This window comes from Salvelinus namaycush, chromosome 10 (assembly GCF_016432855.1).
Source record: "Salvelinus namaycush isolate Seneca chromosome 10, SaNama_1.0, whole genome shotgun sequence".
Taxonomy (NCBI): Eukaryota; Metazoa; Chordata; class Actinopteri; order Salmoniformes; family Salmonidae; genus Salvelinus; species Salvelinus namaycush.
In genome coordinates, this window is record NC_052316.1 from 5,998,797 (window position 1) to 6,019,670 (window position 20,874).

The 20,874-nt window shown below is 42.0% G+C and overlaps 2 protein-coding genes across 2 annotated transcripts in view; one reads left to right on the forward strand and one right to left on the reverse strand.

Annotated features, from left to right (window-relative positions):
- Positions 1-4,196, forward strand: part of LOC120055127 (PEX5-related protein-like) — a 182,934-nt gene extending 178,738 nt beyond the window's left edge. Inside the window, exons 11-13 of the mRNA XM_039003055.1 lie at positions 287-449; positions 3,522-3,679; positions 3,995-4,196. Of these exons, the coding sequence (XP_038858983.1) occupies positions 287-449; positions 3,522-3,679; positions 3,995-4,196 (523 nt within the window). The remainder of the gene's footprint in view (positions 1-286; positions 450-3,521; positions 3,680-3,994) is intronic.
- Positions 4,197-18,356: 14,160 nt separating this feature from the next.
- The window catches only part of LOC120055128 (ubiquitin carboxyl-terminal hydrolase 13-like), a 53,707-nt gene continuing 51,189 nt past the window's right edge, over positions 18,357-20,874 (reverse strand). Inside the window, exons 19-21 of the mRNA XM_039003056.1 lie at positions 19,878-20,082; positions 18,889-18,973; positions 18,357-18,453 (exon numbers count right to left, since the gene is read on the reverse strand). Of these exons, the coding sequence (XP_038858984.1) occupies positions 18,357-18,453; positions 18,889-18,973; positions 19,878-20,082 (387 nt within the window). The remainder of the gene's footprint in view (positions 18,454-18,888; positions 18,974-19,877; positions 20,083-20,874) is intronic.

Sequence of the window (20,874 nt, forward strand, 5' to 3'; positions counted from 1 at the left end):
GCTGTATAGGAAAAGCATGACTATCAAATCCTCTATTCAACAGTGAGATGCAGGTGCAGCCCCCTCTAACTCTCCCTCCACTTCTTCCTCCTCTCACTCGCTCTATCCACCTCGCTCTCTCTCTCTCTCCTCCCTTCCCCTGCACTCAAACGGTGTGGAAATTGAATAAAGTGTACGCAGGGGGACGAACAGTGCTGTGGCAGGACTCTCTCAAGAGCATTACTCTGCTGGTTGTCAGTGTGTCTCTACTCCATATAGGCTCTAAGCCAAGTTTGTCTGCCCACAGCTCCATATTGCCGGAGGTCAAGGAGTTGTTCCTGGAGGCTGCCCAGCACAACAGGGATACTGACCCGGACCTGCAGACGGGCCTGGGCGTGCTGTTCAACATCAGCGCTGAGTTCAACAAAGCTGTGGAGGCCTTCAATGCTGCCCTGTCGGTGCGGCCAGAGGTAGGGGGGCAGTGTAAACACTTTACACACAAACGTGCGTATGAACGCACACACACTGATACGCCTACTATGCGCATGCACACACATACACAGATGACTGATCAAGGTCACGAATCCCCAAAACACGACCCAAGATAGCGAGAGAAAGGGAGAGTTCATGCAAACAGAATCCCTGAGGCACACCAAACTGTCACACAAATCACTGAAGCACTTCATCCCAAACTTGAGAGAAATCCACTCTCGTGAACTCCTGATTCACCCTCCCTGCACTACAGCCTCTGCTTGGTGCAGCTCAAGCCCCTATCCTTTAACACTAGGAGAGCAGAGAGCGTTGACTCAAAACAAATGTACTTTATTAATTACTCTGCCATTTTTTTACTGTGCCTTCAGGAAGTATTCACACTGCTTGCTTTTTTTCCACATTTTGTTGTGTTACAGCCTGAAATGAAAATGGATTAAATAGTGATTTTTGTGTCACTGGCCTACACACAATACCTCATAATGTCAAAGTGGAATTATGTTTTAAGAAGTTTTTACAAGTTAATAAAAAATGAGAAGCTGAGATGTCTTGATTCGATAAGCATTCAACCCCTTTGTTATTGCAAGCCTAAATAAGTTCAGGAGTAAAAATGTACTTAACAAGTCACATAGTAAGTTGCACGGACTCACTCTATGTGCAACAATAGTGTTTAACATGATTTTTTAATGTCTACCTAATCTCTGTATCCCACACATACTGTACAATTATCTGTAAGGTCCCTCAGTCGAGCAATGAATTTCAAACATAGGTTCAACCACAAAGACCAGGGAGGTTTTCCAATGCCTCTAAAAGAAGGGAACCTATTGGTAGATGGGTAAAAAAAGCAAACATTGAATATCCCTTTGAGCATGGTGAAGTTATTAATTACACTTTGGATGGTGTATCAATACACCCAATCACTACAAAGATACAGATGTCCTACCTAACTCAGCTGCCGGAGAGGATGGAAACTGCTAAGGGATTTCCCAATGAGGCCAAAGGTGATTTTAAAACAGTTATGAGTTTAATGGATGTGATAGGAGAAAACTGAGGATGGATCAACTACATTGTAGTTACTCCACAATACTTACCTAATTGACAGAGTGAAAAGAAGTGTCACGTTCCTGACCTTATTTTCTTTGTTTAGTCTTTATTTAGTTGGTCAGGACGTGAGCTGGGTGGGTATATTCTATTTTCTGTGTTTCTATGTTTAGGTTTGTCATTTGGCCTGATATGGTTCTCAATCAGAGGCAGGTGTTTTTCATTGTCTCTGATTGGGAACCATATTTAGGTAGCCTGTTTTCACTATTGGTTTGTGGGTGATTGTTTCCTGTGTCAGTGTTTGTGCCACACGGGACTGTTTTGGTTAGATTTACTTTTGTTATTTTGTATTGTGTCTTGTTCAGTTTATTATATTAAAACCATGGACACTTACTACGCTGCGTCTTGGTCTGATCCCTGCTACACCTCCTCTTCAGACGAAGAGGAGGAAATCTGCCGTTACAATAAGGAAGCCTATACAGAATAAAAATCAAAAACATGCATCCTGTTTGCAACAAGGCACTAAAGTAATGCAACAACTGTGGTAAAGCAATTAACACTGTATTCAGGACACAAAGTTATGTTTGGGGAAAATTAAAAACAACACAGTACCACTGTCCATATTTTCAAGCATAGTTGTGGCTGAATCATGTTATGAGTATGCTTGTAATCATTAAGGATTGGGGAGTTTTTCAGGATAAAAAATAAACTAAATGGAGCTAAACACAGGCAAAATCCTGGAGGAAAACCTGGTCAAGTCTGCAGATACTGGGAGATTAATTCACCTTTCAGCAGGACAATAACCTAAAAAACAAGGCCAAATCTATACTGGAGTTTCTTACCAAGAAGACAGTGAATCGTCCGGAATGTTACAGTTTTGACTTAAATCTACCTGAAAATGGTTATCTAGCAATGATCAACAACCAATTTGACAGAGCTTGAAGAATTTTTAAAAGAATAATGGGCAAAATTGCACAATCCAGGTTTGGAAAGCTCTTAAGAGACTTACCCAGAAAGACTCAGAGCTGTAATCGCTGTCAAAGCTGCTTATACAAAGTATTGACTCAGGGGTCTGTATTTAATTTTCATTAAATTTACAAAATTGTCTAACAATACGTTTTAACTTTGTCATTATGGGGTGTTGTGTGTAGATGGGTGAATACGATAGTGTTCTTTGAAATAAATTATTTTATATTCTAAGACCTTCATAAACACAATCAAATGATTATTTTTGCAATACCATATCTGAAATGTATTTATTAGACTGTAAGAATGTTGACGTTAAAGAGACACATCATTGGCCCAAAGTGGGGTCCAATGAGGCTTTTCTTATATTAACCCTGTCCTGCAGCACAAAAGCCAAAGCGCACCGTATCAGGCCGTGTCCCTGTATACGCAGATATAGCCCCAGGTGGGAGACGCGTATTCAACGAGAGGACTGACTTAATGATGCAACCGAACCGTCCTCAAATGATCCTTGGAACTTCAGCGTTGCTAGGTTTTCACAGGGTGTTTTGCCATGTGAGGTAGAAATAATGTACCATGGAGCATACAAGCCCAATCACACCACAGTACCTAAATTACAGTCATTTACACACCAAAGATACAGTGGAAGAACAGGCAAATGATGTACTGCTCTCAAAAATGCTTTATTGTAGTGTCGAAATTAACGTTATATCACAGACAAAATTCGACTTAATTTTACTTGCAATACTTCTCTACCAAAGCAGGCACTGTTAGTTTCTGATTGGACTTCGCATTACACTACACAACAATTATCATTAGCAACAAATATGTTCCAATACTAAACCATTTTAGTGATGTAGTGCCTGATGGAATGAATCACAGTGCAAAAAAATCCCCTCAGTCGACAGTTGCTCGGTTCACAGACCATGACACCGTCTGACCATGTCTGACACTGTCTGAAACCAAACGTCAAAACCGACCATTATACTATGTGTCACCATTCTCTCCTCCGGTGTTGACTCCTTCCCCCTGTCTGTCTCCTCTAGGACTACCTGCTGTGGAACCGCCTGGGTGCCACGCTGGCTAACGGGGACCGCAGCGAGGAGGCAGTGGAAGCCTACACCAGAGCCCTGGAGCTCCAGCCGGGCTTCATTAGGTCCCGCTACAACCTGGGCATCAGCTGCATCAACCTGGGAGCGCACAGGTGGGTGAGCAAGGGGGCAAGGGGTGGGTGGAGGTCTAACTGAGAGCCAGCTGGTGCTCTTGGACACAGCACCTGGCACCGCAGCAGAAGGCTTTGAGTTTCTTGGAGGAGAGTGAGGCAGAGACACTGAATTACACTGAGCCTAATAATGCTCTCTTACACTTGAAGTTCAACCACTGTAATGTTACAAGTATCAGCAAAGTCCCTTTTAATATGTCAAACACATCAGCCCTGAACCTAGTAACACTCGCTCTAATGTAATGATAGCAAATAATCACAAGGTTCTCTAATGGTCAAGTCTTCCTCGTCTTTTAGGGAGGCGGCCAGTAACTTCCTAACGGCCCTGAGTCTGCAGAGGAAGAGCCGGAGTCGGCAGCTCTCGCACCAGGTCATGTCGGGGAACATCTGGGCCGCCCTGCGGATAGCCCTCTCCATGATGGACCAGCCAGAGCTCTTCCAGGCGGCCAACATCGGAGACCTAGACCTACTCATGAAAGCCTTCAACCTGGACATGTGAGTGGAGATGAGCCACGGAGACAAGGCTCTACTCTCCTACCAACAGCCAAGAATCCAAAGTGTACAGATGGAAAGAGCGGTTTTGTCCAGTTGATGACTAGTGTGTGGTCTTTTTTGCACGCACTACAAGAATTTGCCTATCTTTACTACTCCTAAGTACCTCTGCAGTCTTGAGTACTGCATGTGCTCGAAGAAGAGACTATTTTTGCGATGGATTTGCACTGCAATTTGTGATTTTCCAGAAGATCACAAGGACGGGCAAAGATTGTACAAGTAGGGGAGAGTGGGGTAAGTCATGCCAATGGGTTGGTTGAGCCACCCCTTGTTTCTAGGAAACCATACACAAAATGAATCATGTGACCAAATATTTAGGAAGGGGTTATCATTTCATGAAGTCTGTGAAGAAAGAAACCACATGGATCAAGTGGTAAGGAAGTTAGGTCCAAGAAAACGATTTTCACAAAGTCAAATTAATGTATTATTATAGGTTTCATGACGCTTGTATGTAAACCAAAGTAGATCGTTTTAAGACTGGTTTATACATCAGTTTGGGTCTCTATAAGCTACAATATGAGGTTCTTAACCTAGCATGAAAGTGCATCATTGAAGCTGTGTGGCCTAATATAGTCAAAATGGTTGCTTTGGGGTAAAGTTGAGCCAATGGCTAGTCAATATATCCCATACAAATGATGCATAGTATTTTGTCAGTTGTATGCATAATATTTTTGCAATTTGTCATGCATATGAACTCGATTTCTATTGTTACAGAGCAGACATCATCATGCCCTGTGTATACAAATGTTTTTTTTTAAAAGCAGGGATCTAGCCCCTCGAGGTTCTTGAAAGACCAGCCAAGGAAGTGAGAGAAGGGAAGAAGTCTATTTGAGCAGCAGCAAGGGATGAACAAATAATTACACTGAAGACAAAAAAGAAAACGAAGATTTACCTGTGTGCTATGATAGAGTAGCAGAGGCACATAAGGTCTTGTCTGATGACATGGAGTCTGAGCTTGCTAAACAGACCAGTTTTATGGGCTTAGTAGCCTCAAATGCAGAGAACTTGCTTACGAATTGGTATATCGAAACAACATCCCGGTCCCTGACAATCTTACCCCAAGGTGTTTCCACTTACCCTGTCCCCTTGCTTAATTTACCCCATACCCGGGGTAAGTTATGCCAAGATACCATTTTTTTGGGACATTCTGTTTTCAAAACATACTGTATGTTTACATGAATTCAGATTTTTCTAGGGATACACAACATCCTGAAATATATATATATATAGATATCTTGACGTCGTGATGCTGAATGTAAAAAATGGCTCAACATACCCCACTCTCCCCTAATGCCTTAAAGAACACCGAAATGAAAACAAACGAATTGCGTGGAACTGAGCTAGAGAGAGAAAGTGAAATGCTGAGAATACTGTTGCTGAACAGTGTTGAGGTTTGACAAAAACGGTTTCCTCATCCAAATACAATACTTTCAGAGTGTTCGGATTGTCACACCCATCGACCTACAGGAAGGATTTAGTGAGTAAAATCAAGACTACACCCTAAACTGTAGGACTCAATCCGTTTTCATCAGAAAATCAATAGATCCTTTTAAGAGGTGGTTTAATCCTCTTTTTAGGGAGGAAAAGCACTGCATGGAAACTAAAGCATTTTCCTAAAACAATTCAGTGGCACAAACTTACAAAAGTTTTGAATTCTTTAACTTTTCTTGCACTTTGAAAACAAACTGATCATTTCATCCTATCTTACTGAAATTTGCAGATTGTAAAGCCTTACTCGAAACGCATGCTAAAACAATATTAACATTTACACACATTTTTTTTGCCAACTATTGTAAGTCATTTTCAGATTAATTTTTGACTTCCTTTAATACGTGGCATCCCCCGAATCCTTCGTGTTTTGTGGTGTGCTCAGCTCCTCATTACATTTGCCAGATTTCCCCTTACTCTTATTGGTTAGATTTTTTTTTTTAATTTCACTCAGAGCTGCATATGTACTTCACGTGTCAGAAACACAATCCGTTGAATTTGTTCAGGTTTGTGCTAATGGCTGGGATGACTTGCTGGGATGACTTTCAAACTATTCACTCACGTCACATTACTAAATCAAAAGATGAAGCTTTGTAGTGAATGGATTTGAGGCATTCCACTATTTTCTAGAAGACAGCATCTTTGTGTAACATCTTGTATTGCTTTACAATATGTCAAAGGTATTGTTGAAGGTCAGAGGGCCCTCAAAGGTTACAAAACATGACAACATCTCATGTTAATGTCAGGTTTATCTAAACACAGCAAAAAAAGAAACGTCTTCTCATTGTCAACTGCGTTTATTTTCAGCAATCTTAACGTGTAAATATTTGTATGAACATAAGATTCAACAACTAAACTGAATAAGTTCCACAGACATGTGACAAACAGAAATTGAATAATGTGTCCCTGAACAAAGGGGGGGTCAAAATCAAAAGTAACAGTCAGTATCTGGTGTGGCCACCAGCTGCATTATGTACTGCAGTGCATCTCCTCCTCATGGACTGCGCCAGATTTGCCAGTTCTTGCTGTGAGATGTTACTCCACTCTTCCACCAAGGTACCTGCAAGTTCCCGGACATTTCTGGGGTGAAAGGTCCTTGCCATCACCCTCCGATCCAACAGGTCCCAGACGTGCTCAATGGGATTGCGATCCGGGCTCTTCACTGACATTCCTGTCTTGCAGGAAATCATGCACAGAACGAGCAGTATGGCTGGTGGCATCGTCATGCTGGAGGGTCATGTCAGGATGAGCCTGCAGGAAGGGTACCACATGAGGGAGGGGGATGTCTTCCCTGTAACGCACAGCATTGAGATTGCCTGCAATGACAACAAGCTCAATCCAACGATGCTGTGACACACTGCCCCAGACCATGACGGACCCTTCACCTCCAAATCGATCCCGCTCCAGAGTACATGCCTTGGTGTAACGCTCATTCCTTCGACGATAAATGCAAATCCGACCATCATCCCTGGTGAGACAAAACCGCGACTCGTCAGTGAAGAGCACTTTTTGCCAGTCCTGTCTCGTCCAGCGACGGTGGGTTTGTGCCCATAGGCGACGTTGTTGCCGGTGATGTCTGGTGAGGACCTGCCTTACAACAAGCCTACAAGCCCTCAGTCCAGTCTCTCTCAGCCTATTGCGGACAGTCTGAGCACTGATGGAGGGATTATGCATTCCTGGTGTAACTCAGGCAGTTGTTGTTGCTATCCTCTACCTGTCCCGCAGGTGGGATGTTCAGATGTACCGATCCTGTGCAGGTGTTGTTACACGTGGTCTGCCACTGCGAGGATGATCAGCTGTCCATCCTGTCTCCCTGTAGCGCTGTCTTAGGCGTCTCACAGTACGGACATTGCAATTTATTGCCCTGGCCACATCTGCAGTCCTCATGCCTCCTTGCAGCATGCCTAAGGCATGTTCACGCAGATGAGCAGGGAGCCTGGGCATCTTTCTTTTGGTGTTTTTCAGAGTCAGTAGAAAGGCCTCTTTATCCTAAGTTCTCATAACTGTGACCTTAATTGCCTACCGTCTGTAAGCTGTTAGTGTTTTAATGACCGTTCCACAGGTGCATGTTCATTAATTGTTTATGGGTCATTGAACAAGCATGGGAAACAGTGTTCAAACCCTTTACAATGAAGATCTGTGAAGTTATTTGGATTTTTACGAATTATCTTTGAAAGACAGGGTCCTGAAAAAGGGACGTTTCTTTTTTTGCTGAGTTTAGTTACACAGTGAGATAAACATTTAGTTGTTTGCACATAAGCATTGGTTTATGTAGGAGGTAAATGCAGAGCTAGTAATGGAGCTTTGCTTTACTAATGAATGTGTTCCATTCTATTCGGTGTCTAGCGGCCCAATTTTAAAAAGTGTTACCAAAATAAGCCCAAAAATATATACCCTACAAGATCAAACAAACATTATCCCTGTGTGCGTACACTACCAGTGAAAAGTTTTAGAACACCTACTCATTCAAGGGTTTTTATTTGTACAAATTTCTACATTGTGAAGACATCAAAACTATGAAATAACACACATGGAATTATGTAGTAATCAAAAAAGGGTTAAACAAATATATATATATTTTATATTTGTGATTCTTCAAATAGCCACCCTTTGCCTTGATGACAGCTATGCACACTCTTGGCATGCTCTCAACCAGCTTCACCTGGAATGCTTGTCCAACAGTCTTGAAGGAGTTCCCACATATGCTGAGCACTTGTTGGCTGCTTTTCCTTCACTCTGCGGTCCGACTCATCCCAAACCATCTCAATTTGGTTGAGGTCAGGGGATTGGGGAGGCCAGGTCATCTAATGCAGCACTCCATCACGCTCCTTGGTAAAATAGCCCTTACACAGCCTGTAGGTGTGTTTGGTCATTGTCCTGTTGAAAAACAAATGATAGTCCCACTAATCCCAAACCAGATGGGATGGCGTATCACTGCAGGATGCTGTGGTAGCCATGCTGCTTAAGTGTGCCTTGAATGTTAAATAAATCACAGAAAGTGTGACCAGCAAAGCACCCCCAAACCATAACACCTCCCGCTCCATGCTTTACCGTGGGAAATACACATGCGGAGATCATGCGTTCACCCACACCACGTCTCACAAAGACACGGCGGTTGGATACCAAAAATCTACAATTTGGACTCCAGACCAAATGACACATTTCCACCGGTCTAATGTCCATTGCTCGTGTTTCTTGGCCCATGTCTCTTCTTCTTATTGGTGTCCTTTAGTAGTGGTTTCTTTGCAGCAATTCGACCATGAAGGCCTGATTCACAGTCTCCTCTGAACAGTTGATGTTAAGATGTGTCTGTTACTTAAACACTGAAGCATTTATTTAGGCTGCAATTTCTGAGGCTGGTAACTCTAACGAGGCAGCAGAGGTAACTCTGGGTCTTCCATTCATGTGGCGGTCCTCATTAGAGCCAGTATCATCATAGCTCTTGATGGTTTTTGCGACTGCACTTGAAGAAACTATAAAAGTTCTTGAAATGTTCCGTATTGACTGACCTTCATGTCTTAAAGTATTGATGGACTGTCGTTTCTCTGCTTATTTGAGCTGTTCTTGCCATAATATGGACTTGGTCTTTTACCAAATAGAGCTATCTTCTGTATACCCCCTACCTTGTCACAACACAACTGATTGGCTCCACAAATTAACTTTTAACTTGGCACACCTGTTAATTGAAATGGATTCCAGGTGACTACCTCATGAAGCTGGTTTAGAGAATGCCAAGAGTGTGCAAAGCTGTCATCAAGGCAAAGGGTGGCTGCTTTGAAGAATCTCAAATATAAAAATATACATCTCAACACTTTTTTGGTTACTACATGATTCCATATGTGTTATTTCTTATTTTTTTATGTCTTCACTATTATTTTACAATGTAGAAAATAGTAAAAATAAAGAAAAACCCTTCAATGAGTAGTTAAAACTTCTGACCGGTAGTGTAGTTACTAGTTGGCTCAGTAGTATAGCAGCGTCACAGTTAGTTTGCACTCTGCGGACCTAATGCCACCATCATGTCTACCAAGAGAGCAAATTACATGTCTGCAAGAGAGCAAATGCCACATACAACTTCTGTACTGTAGCACTGCGCTGGTGTGTTTACCTGTCGGGGCCTACTGTATGACGGAAGAAATGTGTTTGATTCAAGGATCCCATGCAATATGGTTCCATTTTTAACTGTACAATGCCCCGGTCCGACTCAATGGACCAAAGGCAAATGCTATTAGGGTCTGGCACAGACACCATTGCCGGTTCATCTTCCAAATTGTACCGCTTTGATGTCATGGTTTGTATAAGCCAAGGCGATTGGGGGAAATCTATCACAAAAATAGTTCAGGAGTAGTTGCTTTATCGACTGTAAGCACTTTTCATTCCCCATTTAAGTTTATGGGTATTTAGGAAAGTTTGGCCCGTATAATATTTACGAAGAAATAAAGTCAAATGGGGCGAATAATTCAATTTAGACGAAAACACACAAACTGCCATTCATGCCAGCAAAGCATTCAGGTTTTGTAACCTTGGTTTGGCACTATGACAAGGTCAGTTTAATTTAAAAGTAATCTCTGCAAATCTGGTTGATGCTGGTTTGTAAAGGGAGGGGGGCTGTACTGTCAGATTCATGTTTTACTACTGCAGTCTGCTGAAAATTCACTTTGAATTTCACCTTAGACGTACTTGTTATGTCCAATAATCCCAATCAAGCCTATTGAAAGTGGTTCCCTTGCTGGCTAAATTGAATTGTAAAACAGATTATGTAGCCCAATGTACTTGAAAAACAGATTCATTTCTGTTTATTTTGTATAGAATCTATTCCATTCAAATGATCTGAAAATGTAATGACTAATTTTCCACATGGGGAAAGGGTTGGAACAGTGCAAATGCACGAGGAGGAAAACATCAGACTTTGTGTGGAATCACTGCGGCCATGATGTTTAAAATATCAAGGAGCCAGAGGCAACTGCTGAGACACAACACATACTGTATGTGCACACCACTGACAATCTGCATTGGAGGCTAGCTTTGAAGACCAGAAACACACAGGCAGACTGTACAATGTCAAAGGCAACTGGGCCTACACGTCATGGCATCCTTCCATTTATTCATTGATTTAGTCTGTTACCCGACCACCCCAACTAGCTGATACTCCTTCACACACACACACACACACACACACACACACACACACACACACACACACACACACACACACACACACACACACACACACACACACACCTTCACTCCCACTACCCTCAAACCACCCAGCGAGCAAATGTGCTTGAAATCCAGTTGTAATGATGTAATTTCAGTCAGTTCTGCCCGCTAGGCCAACATCGGGCCCCCATCATGATTAGCTACTCCTTGGTGTTTCATTCCAATGTTAATAACTGACATTACATGTTTCTGTCCCCATGCCTTCTAGTTGCCCCTAACTGTCAGCAGCATATACACTGTAGTACAATAGTACACCGCCGAAACCAGGATTTCCTGGACCTTGGGATTTCTTCAAAATCAATGATTTCTTATGGTCTAGTAGGCCTGATTTTTGCATTTTGAACAAAAATAATCTACAGTGCATTCGGCAAGTATTCAGACCACTTGACTTTTTCCAAATGTTGTTACGTTACTGCTTTATTCTAAAATGTATTACATTTGTTTTTCTTCACTAATCTACACACAATACCCCAATAATGACAAAGCGAAGACAGGTTTTTAGAAATTGTTGCAAATGTATTAAAAATAAAAAACATAAGTATTCATACCCTTTGCTATGAGACTAGAAATTGAGCTCAGATGCATCCTGTTTCCATTGATCATCCTTGAGATGTTTCTACAACTTGATTGGAGTCCACCTGTGGTAAATTCATTCAAATTGATTAGACATGATTTGGAAAGGCACACACCTGTCTATATAAGGTCCCACAGTTGACAGTGCATGTCAGAGCAAAAACCAAGCTAATACTTCGAGGGAATTGTCCGTAGAACTCAGACAGGTTTGTGACCAGGCACAGATCTGGGGAAGGGTACCAAAAAATGTTTGCAGCATTGAAGGTCCCCAAGAACACAGTGGCCTCCATCATTCTTAAATGGAAGAAGTTTGGCCGCCTGGCCAAACTGAGCAATCGCGGGAGAAGGGCCTTGGTTACGTAGGTGACCAAGAACCTGATGGTCACTCTGACAGAGCTCAAGAGTTCTTCTGTGGAGATGGAAGAATCTTCCAGATGGACAACCATCTCTGCAGCAGTCCACCAATCAGGCCTTTATGGTAAAAGGCACCAACAGCCCGCTTGGAGTTTGCCAATTGGCACCTAAAGGACTCTCAGACCATAGAGAAACAAGATTCTCTGGTCTGATGAAACTAAGATTGAACTCTATGGCCTGATAGCCAAGCGTCACATCTGGAGAAAACTTGGCACCATCCCTATGGTGAAGCATGGTGATGGCAGCATCATTCTGTGTGGATGTTTTTCAGCAGCAGGGACTGGGAGACTAGTCAGCCTCGAGGGAAAGATGAACAGAGCAAAGTACAGAGAGATCCTCAATGAAAACCTGCTCCAGAGCGCTCAGGACCTCAGACTGGGGTGAAGGTTCACCTTCCAAAAGGACAACGACCCTAAGAGCACAGCCTAGACAATGCAGGAGTGGATTCAGGACAAGTCTCTGAATGTCCTTGACTGGCCCAGCCAGAGCCCGGACTTCAACCTGATCGAACATCTCTGGAGAGACCTGAAAGTAGGCGTGCAGCGACACTCCCCATCTAACTTGACAGAGCTTGAGAGGATTTGCAGATAGGAATTGGAGAAACTCCCCAAATACAGGTGTGCCAAACTTGTAGCGTCATACCCAAGAAGACTCAAGACTGTAATCACTGCCAAAGGCGCTTCAACTGAGTACTGAGTAAAGGGTCTGAATACTTATGTAAATGTACTAGTTCTCTTTTCTTTTATATAGATTTGCACCAAAAAAATCTAAATCTGTTTTTGCTTTGTCATTATAGGGTATTGTGTGTTGATTGATGAGGAGAAAAAAACGATTTAATCAATTTTAGAATAAGGCTGTAACGTAACAAACTGTGGAAAAAGTCAAGGGGTCTGAATACTTTCCGAATGCACTGCAGTTACTTAGAAGATAAAAAAAAAAAATGTAACTATTGGCTGACCAACTATGTACACTACTGTAGAATATATATTGCTGTGTGTTGAGTTAGGATGCCCAATGACAAAGTCCTTTTTCTAGAACCGTTTACCTTCTCAGGTGTGATGACCTATCAGAACCTAGCATGCTCCAAAATAACTTGAGGATGTTCGCATGCTAGATCTTCTATGATTAACTTTGAATGCCCTTTCATTTTTATGCATGCATTGCGACTCATGAAGTGCTTTCTTTCCACCCTACTTATAAAAACAAAACATATGTTACATTGCAATATTTCTACAATGCACTTTTGATCGGCTGCATTTATGAAGTAAACCTACAGGTAACTGCCAAAATAAAGGCAACACGAGTAAATGAGGGATACAAAGAATATTGAAAGCAGGTGCTTCCACACAGGTGGTTCCTGCCTTAATTAAGAAACTAACACCCAAGCAAGCTTAGGGCCATGTATAAAAAAAGCCCAGTTGCCCATTATTTTGGCTACCATGGCTAGAAGAGATCTCAGTGACTTTGAGATCCCTCTTTCAATGGAGCATAGGGGGTTTAAAGGGTATGCCACCAGATCTCAACCTAAATAAACACTTATGGGAGATTCTTGAGCGGTGCCTGAGACAGCGTTTTCTTCCACCACCAACAAAACACCAAATTATGGAATTTCTCATGGAAGAATGTGTCGCATCCCTCCAATAGAGTTCCAGAAATGTGTAGAATTTATGGCAAGGTGCTTTAAAGCTGTTCTGGCGGCTCATGGTAACCCAAAGCCCTATTAATTGCTGTTTCCTTTATTTTGGCAGTTACCTGTGGTGTGTGTCTGTGTACATACATACATACATAACATACATACATACATACAGTACTGTGCAAACGTTTAAGGCAGTTGTGAAAAAATGCTGTAAAGTAAGAATGCTTTCAAAAATAGACATGTTAATAGTTTATATTTATCAATTAACAAAATGCAAAGTGAGTAAACAGAAGAGAAATCTAAATCAAATCCATATTTTGTGTGACCACCCTTTGCCTTCAAAACAACAAATTCTTGTAGGTACATTTGCACAAAGTCAGGGATTTTGTAGGCATATACAGTGGCTTGCGTAAGTATTCACCCCCCTTGGCATTTTTCCTATTTTGTTGCCTTACAACCTGGAATTAAAATAGATTTTTTGGGGGGGGGTTGTATCATTTGATTTACACAACATGCCTACCACTTTGAAGATGCAAAATATTATTTATTGTGAAACAAACAAGAAATAAGACAAAATAAACAGACATTGTGCATGCGTAAGAGACTTGCTTGGGCCAAGAAATACGAGCAATGGACATTAGACTGGTGGAAATCTGTCCTTTGGTCCGATGAGTACAAATGTAAGATTTTTGGTTCCAACCGACGTGTCTTTGTGAGAAGCAGAGTAGGTGAAAGGATGATGTCCGCATGTGTGGTTCCCACTGTGAAGCATGGAGGTGGTGGTGTGGGGGTGCTTTGCTGGTGAAACAGTTTTCTTTTGAATTCAAGGTACTCTTAACCAGAATGGCTACCACAGCATTCTGCAGCGATATGCCATCCCATCTGGTTTGCGCTTAGTGGGACTATAATTTGTTTTTCAACAGGACAATGACCCAACACACCTCCAGGCTGTGTAAGGGCTATTTGACCATGAAGGAGAGTGATGGAGTGCTGCATCAGATGACCTGGCCTCCACAATCACCCGACCTCAACCCAATTGGAATGGTTTGGGATGAGTTGGACCGCAGTGTGAAGAATAAACAGCCAACAAGTCCTCAGCATATGTTATATTTTCAAGACTGTTGGAAAAGCATTCCAGGTGAACATGGTTGAGAGAATGCCAAGAGTGTGCAAAGCTGTCATCAAGGCAAAGGGTGGCTACTTTTGAAGAATCTAAAATATATTTTGATTTGTTTAATACTTTTTTTGGTTACATGATTCCATATGTTATTTCAGTTTTTCTTCACTATTATTCTACAATGTAGAAAATAGTAAAAATTAAGAAACCCTGGAATGAGTAGGTGAGGCCAAACTTTTGACTGGTACTGTACTTAAACTAGTCAAGCATTAACACCTTTCAGGCATACCGTATATGAACGTTCTTTTAAAATAAACTGTAATAGTCAAATTATGTATTTTGTTGTATATATTTTATCATTGCATGCCTACCAAGGTTTGTATTCCATTGTCTTTATGGGTACTTTATGCTGCAGCTCTCCCTTCCTACCACATTATAACTAAACAAAAAACAGTCTTCAATTAAAATTATACATTATGCTTGCTATCCTACTGTTTATGGAGTAAAGAACTAGACGCCATGAAATTGAAAACCATTGAGGAATTGTGATGAGGAACCATGGCCAAGCCACACTAGTTCCTCAGTAACAATGCACTAAAATACAGAAGTGTCAAATGTCAAGAAATGTGTAGTTTATTGAACTATGCAAACATACATTACAAAAGTCAACTTTAAATAATCCCTTCAGGGAAACTGTATGTAATAAACTACAGAATGGGAACAAACTTGTTTGCAAAAAAGCAAAGAAAAATCAAGTAAAAACAGGTGAAGCATCATTGAACATTTAGTTAAATGAAATAAAAGAAAAATACATGTATTGTACAGACCAAATGTCAACTTTTAGTGCACATGCTCACAATGCGAAGGCGTTTTGTGACAAAAGGTAAACCACTACCTTTCACAACCTCAACAAATAGTGGTGGAGAGGAAGTGACAGATGAAGAGAGAGCTGAGAGAAGACAAAACAGACGTCCTCCATAGCAATCAATTCCACAGTAAATGGAGAGCAAGAAGGTGAGCGGGCACCCTGCCAGTCTAAAACAGCCAGAGTTGACCAGATGGGAGGAACCCCGGTAGAGGACAAAACGGTATAGAACTAGAATGCATAGAACACCCACCTCTCCTCAGCAATCAGACCTTTGTATAATAAATGTAACTACTACACTGACCGGTCAAGGACCAGTAATGACAATCTCAGAATGGGACAGAGGGATTCATTCTATTCTTATTGAATAATAAACAAGTGTGGAAGGGAGATGGCAAAAACAATACTTGCAAAGAGACCATGAGGAATTGCATAGGTAACAGAAGCAATTTATCAAGTAGTGTCTGACAAGGATGGGAGATCTTCAGGGATCGATTTGAGAGGGGGAATTGTAATCTTCTCCAAAACAACCAAGGGCTCTAGTAAATCGAAACCATTATCTGGTTTCCCATTGTGGGTCTAAAAACACGATTCATCCTGCGCAGCAAGAAAGTACCTTTGAGTTTATATGCGGTTTTAGTTTCTTTCGTCTCACACTGAAAACATTTGCATTGCGGAGTACATGAAACCAAAGGTGCATTATTGCAACGCAAGCACAATCATGTTCTTGACTCTACCAGGAAACCTGCTTTGATGGAATACTGCCCAGGTAAGTACTCAAAAGACAAGGGGGGAAAAAAGGGTTTTTGATATGCGACATTGCAATCCACTACCTTGTCGATATGTAACAGCCATACAATGAACTCTAGGCAACACTGCAGCTGGGTTTTCTACTACACCGGTTGATGAACTGTCTTTGACAGAGTGGCTGTATAGGGTCATGAGAATACGACATAGAAGTGCAAACAATCTAAGGTGTGACTGTGGTGGACACGAAAAGAATAGTGAGAGAATGAATGAGCAGCGAGTATGAGTAAAATGGTGAATACAGTATTAACATATACACCACGGTTGGTGACTATGCACCAGTAGGGCCAGTGTTGTCTCTGATATGTGTTAGAGTTTAGCATTAAAGTCGAAGGGGGGGTTTGGTTGAAGCGAGCACAATAAGGAATACATTCAGCACAGCACCACGTCTTAAAGTACGAGAACACATTGTGAAACAAGTTGTAGGTCGTAACCTACAGTACATGGTGTATGCTCAAGAGAAGAGATTCTGTCCCAGTGCATTGTGCTATAATAATGAGGAAAACACAGATGGCTGTGTTCAAATGCATACATGCTGCATTAAAAAGATGGCGGCATATCGAATATTAAATGCGGTATTACTCAGAGTTTGTGGACTACAATAATTGGCAAACATTTACCTCATGCATTGTCTGTCCTTCCACAAAATGTAATCATATTAGGCGCGCATACAAATGCCAACCAATACTGTATGCATGCATACACTATGCGTAATCGACATGGTCTGAGGAACACTTTGAAAATAGAAAAGGTGATATAATAGTAGTCATTTTCTGGTTACCACCACATTGGTCACAGGCTTTTACCACATTCAAGAAAAGCAAATATCAGTTTAGGGTATCTGATTCAAGGTAATATATGCTCATGGTTCTATTTCTATGTGAAAAAGCAGAGATATAAAAGTCTGTCAAAGTGCTTTCAGATTCCAATAAAAATGACATTCTCCTGGCAACTGAAACTTGACTCGTCCAATTGTCACTGTACAGAAAACAGTTTCTCCACTGAAGCCCAGAAAAACCTGCAAATTAAAACCAGACAGATGACTAATCTCATTACAGCACATCGGACTCTCCAATAAGGATATTATTATCAGTATCCATAATAGTTAAGAGCGGGTTTTTCAAATGTTTTTCCCTATTCTGACACTTGCCTATGCTGGCTATTTCTCTGCATTCAATGCCATCATTTTCTATCCTGCATCACATGTTAAGGGTTCCTGATGTCCTTTTAATTCCCTATAGATGCAAAACATTCTCCAATATTCCGTTCTGCATGGCACATGCAAAGCTCCCAGCAGCATTGCGTTTTCTTTTTATCGAGTTCTGCTTCAGAGTTTTTCAGGGTTAGCAGTGACTCGTGACCACTTTTGGACCATGCCCGACATTTATAAAATGTACCACTTCAATAAAAATACTGGCACAGTAGCTTAAGGCATAGAAAATGTATAGTAAGATCTTATATGCTGATACTAGAACTGTGGAGCACTCCGATAACTGAAATTGCACACATCCCTCTGTACCTACGCCGTAGACCAGGGGTGTCAAACTCATTCCATGGAGGGCCTAGTGTCTGCAGATTTTTTTCATTTTTCTTTCAATTAAGACCTAGACAACCAGGTTGAGGGGATGTCTTTACTAATTAGTGACCTTAATTCATCAATCAAGCACATGGGAGCAAAAATCCGCAGACACTTGGCCCTCCGTGGAATGAGTTTGACACTTGCCCGCAGACAAATAACACATTTCAATACACACAAGCACACGGGAATCACAGAGACATACAAAAAGCTAATTGCTTTCCCTTTTGACCGCACTTTCCGGTTGCTCTTGAGTGACTTGGCTGAGTCGAGCGGTTCCAATCTTTTTTTGGGCTGCTCTGGGGTGTGAGTGTTTCCATAATTTCCACTGTGGTCGTCTTCCTGTCTTCTGTTTGTGAGGATGTGGTTCTCTAAGGTTGGAGGGTGGGGGTGGGGGGGGGGGGGCTTGGTCTAGCTGCTAGACAGTCGACGGTAAAAGTAGATGTAGCCCAAGTCTTTTGGAGGCCTTTCTGACAAACACACTTTGTGGTCATTGAAGATCACCCATCTGACGTGTGGGGGGGGGGGGGGGGGGGAGAGAATAACATGGGTAACACATTGTGTTAAAACCTCATCTATACATTTAGTTTCGTCTTGATTTGCAAACGCCACATTGTAGACCACTAATTACAAAATGATCTAAGTCGTCTCTTAGGGCAGTGTTTCCCAATCTGGTCTGTGAAGACAGCTAGCCGATCAAAGACGATACTTGATCTATTCCAACACTAGCAAACCCGATTCAACTCGTCAACTATGATCAAGCCCTTGATTAGTTTAAAATCAGGAGTGCTAGTGTTGGAATAGATCAAAAATGTGCAGTGCAACGGCTGGTGGAAACAGTCTGTCGAAACAATTCATTTTGAATCCTTCATTGTGAAAGGGGATTGTGGTTTAATCATCTAGCAGAGATACATGTAGAGTATGTACATTGTGACCGACTTACCTTCCTTCCTTTTTGATGTGGCATACATAATGACCAGACATCGTGGACGCTCCGATGTGGCTGATGAAAGCAAAAAGCTCGTAACCTGTAAAACGGAAAGTCAAAACCAAATCGTTACACAAAGCTACAACGCCCTTGTGAACAGAACAGATGCATTTTGCCTACAGTATACCCATGAGAACAAGCTGTCTCATAACTATCTAATCCCGATCTGATCCTATTCAACCAATGCAGGTTGTAGTTGGAGAGACTGTGGTCCATGATTTGCATTTCTGACTTCAAAATCATATAGGCTGAGACCCTGAATAGAATGAGTCTCCTCAAACATGAAATCTTAAAACAAACATGTGACGTAAAACCGTGTGCTGCCTTCCTTGAACAGGATTGTGTCAGAATGGAAGTGGAAAGAGAAGCCTTTCACAATTGGTGAAAGGATGGTTTTGTTCCAAATGTACCTGCAAACAGCAAGTGTTGCATCATATGGGTGTTAGCAAGCAGTGAGCTTTATATTCAAAGCAGCTATATAAAACTTTTTATTCAGCTCCTGTACCACATTTGTATTTGTGTAATTCTTCTCCTTTTATCACTCCTGTCTTAATCGTTTTGCCCATAATGGTTAGGACTGGGGATGGTGGAGCTGACTCTAGATCAATGTATTTAGCCCAATGGTTATGGTTAGGACTGGGGAGGGTGGAGCTGATCCTAGATCAGTGTCTCTAGATCACAATGGTTATGGTTAGGACTGGGGAGGGTGGAGCTGATCCTAGATCAGTGTCTCTAGATCACAATGGTTATGGTTAGGACTGGGGAGGGTGGAGCTGATCCTAGATCAGTGTCTCTAGATCACAATGGTTATGGTTAGGACTGGGGAGGGTGGAGCTGATCCTAGATCAGTGTCTCTAGATCATAATGGTTATGGCTAGGACTGGGGAGGGTGGAACTGACACTAGATCAGTCTTAGAGGTCAGAGGTCATGCAGAGTCACTCACGCCCGGGTCCGTCTTTGATCCGGGGGCCTGAGGCGTCCTGGTCTGGGGACAGTGTGGAGTCGCTGTGCGTGTTGGCATTGGAGAAGGCGCTGTCGTTGGGCTCCGTGGTGTCGGCCATGTCAGACAGGGCGTCGCTAGTCTCCTCCTCCTCCTCCCTCTCCGTGTGGGTGAAGATCCAGTCCAGCGCCCGCTCCAGGTTGTTGTTCTGAAACAACAAATGTTGGTGACACGTCATTTCACAGACCTATTTCAGTGGTTGATTACTGACAGTACTTTCTGGTACTGGTATTTTTTTTACACTACTTGCTTGTTTCAATGAATCCGAAAGAACCAAAAAGTCATAATTGGTAGGCTAAATTGTCATGTACAGTAGAATATGCTTCCTCTCTCCCCTAAGTCTTCTCAAATTCAGAGGTCTCAGAAGATGGACAATAATTGTGACTGGCATGCTTCAAGAGAATGTAACAGGATTGACAACATCAAGAGAGCACATGAGGGGGGAATAATCTGATGCCGTCAGTCAGACAGACAGGCCAGTGAGGTTGAACACTTCCTGCGTGCTCCCTGGGCTATTACTAGAAGACCCCGGAGACCCTCTAATGTTTCACACTCCTACATAACTCACGAGGACCCTGGGCTTTTTTAAGAGGAAAAAAATGGATGGCAAAGGGGTCTGGCGGTGTTAGGAATGGTAAACAAGGAAATCAGAGGGTCTGTTTTCGTAGAGCACGTGGGATCTATTTTATGCTGACAGGGCAGGTGACTGATGAAAAAGAGAAAAAGTCGCCATCTTGAAATAGCAGCCGCTATAATGGAATGCAATGTTTATACTGTATATCGTGGTGTTCTACAATTCATAACGGAATTGAATGAATGAGTTGTTTCATTTGAGGTACATTGGAGGAACGCACAAACAGATGCATGAAAATAACTGTGCTAAAATGACTGCGCACGTGTGACACAGCGATCTGACTCATAGAACTGAAAAGCTGAACGA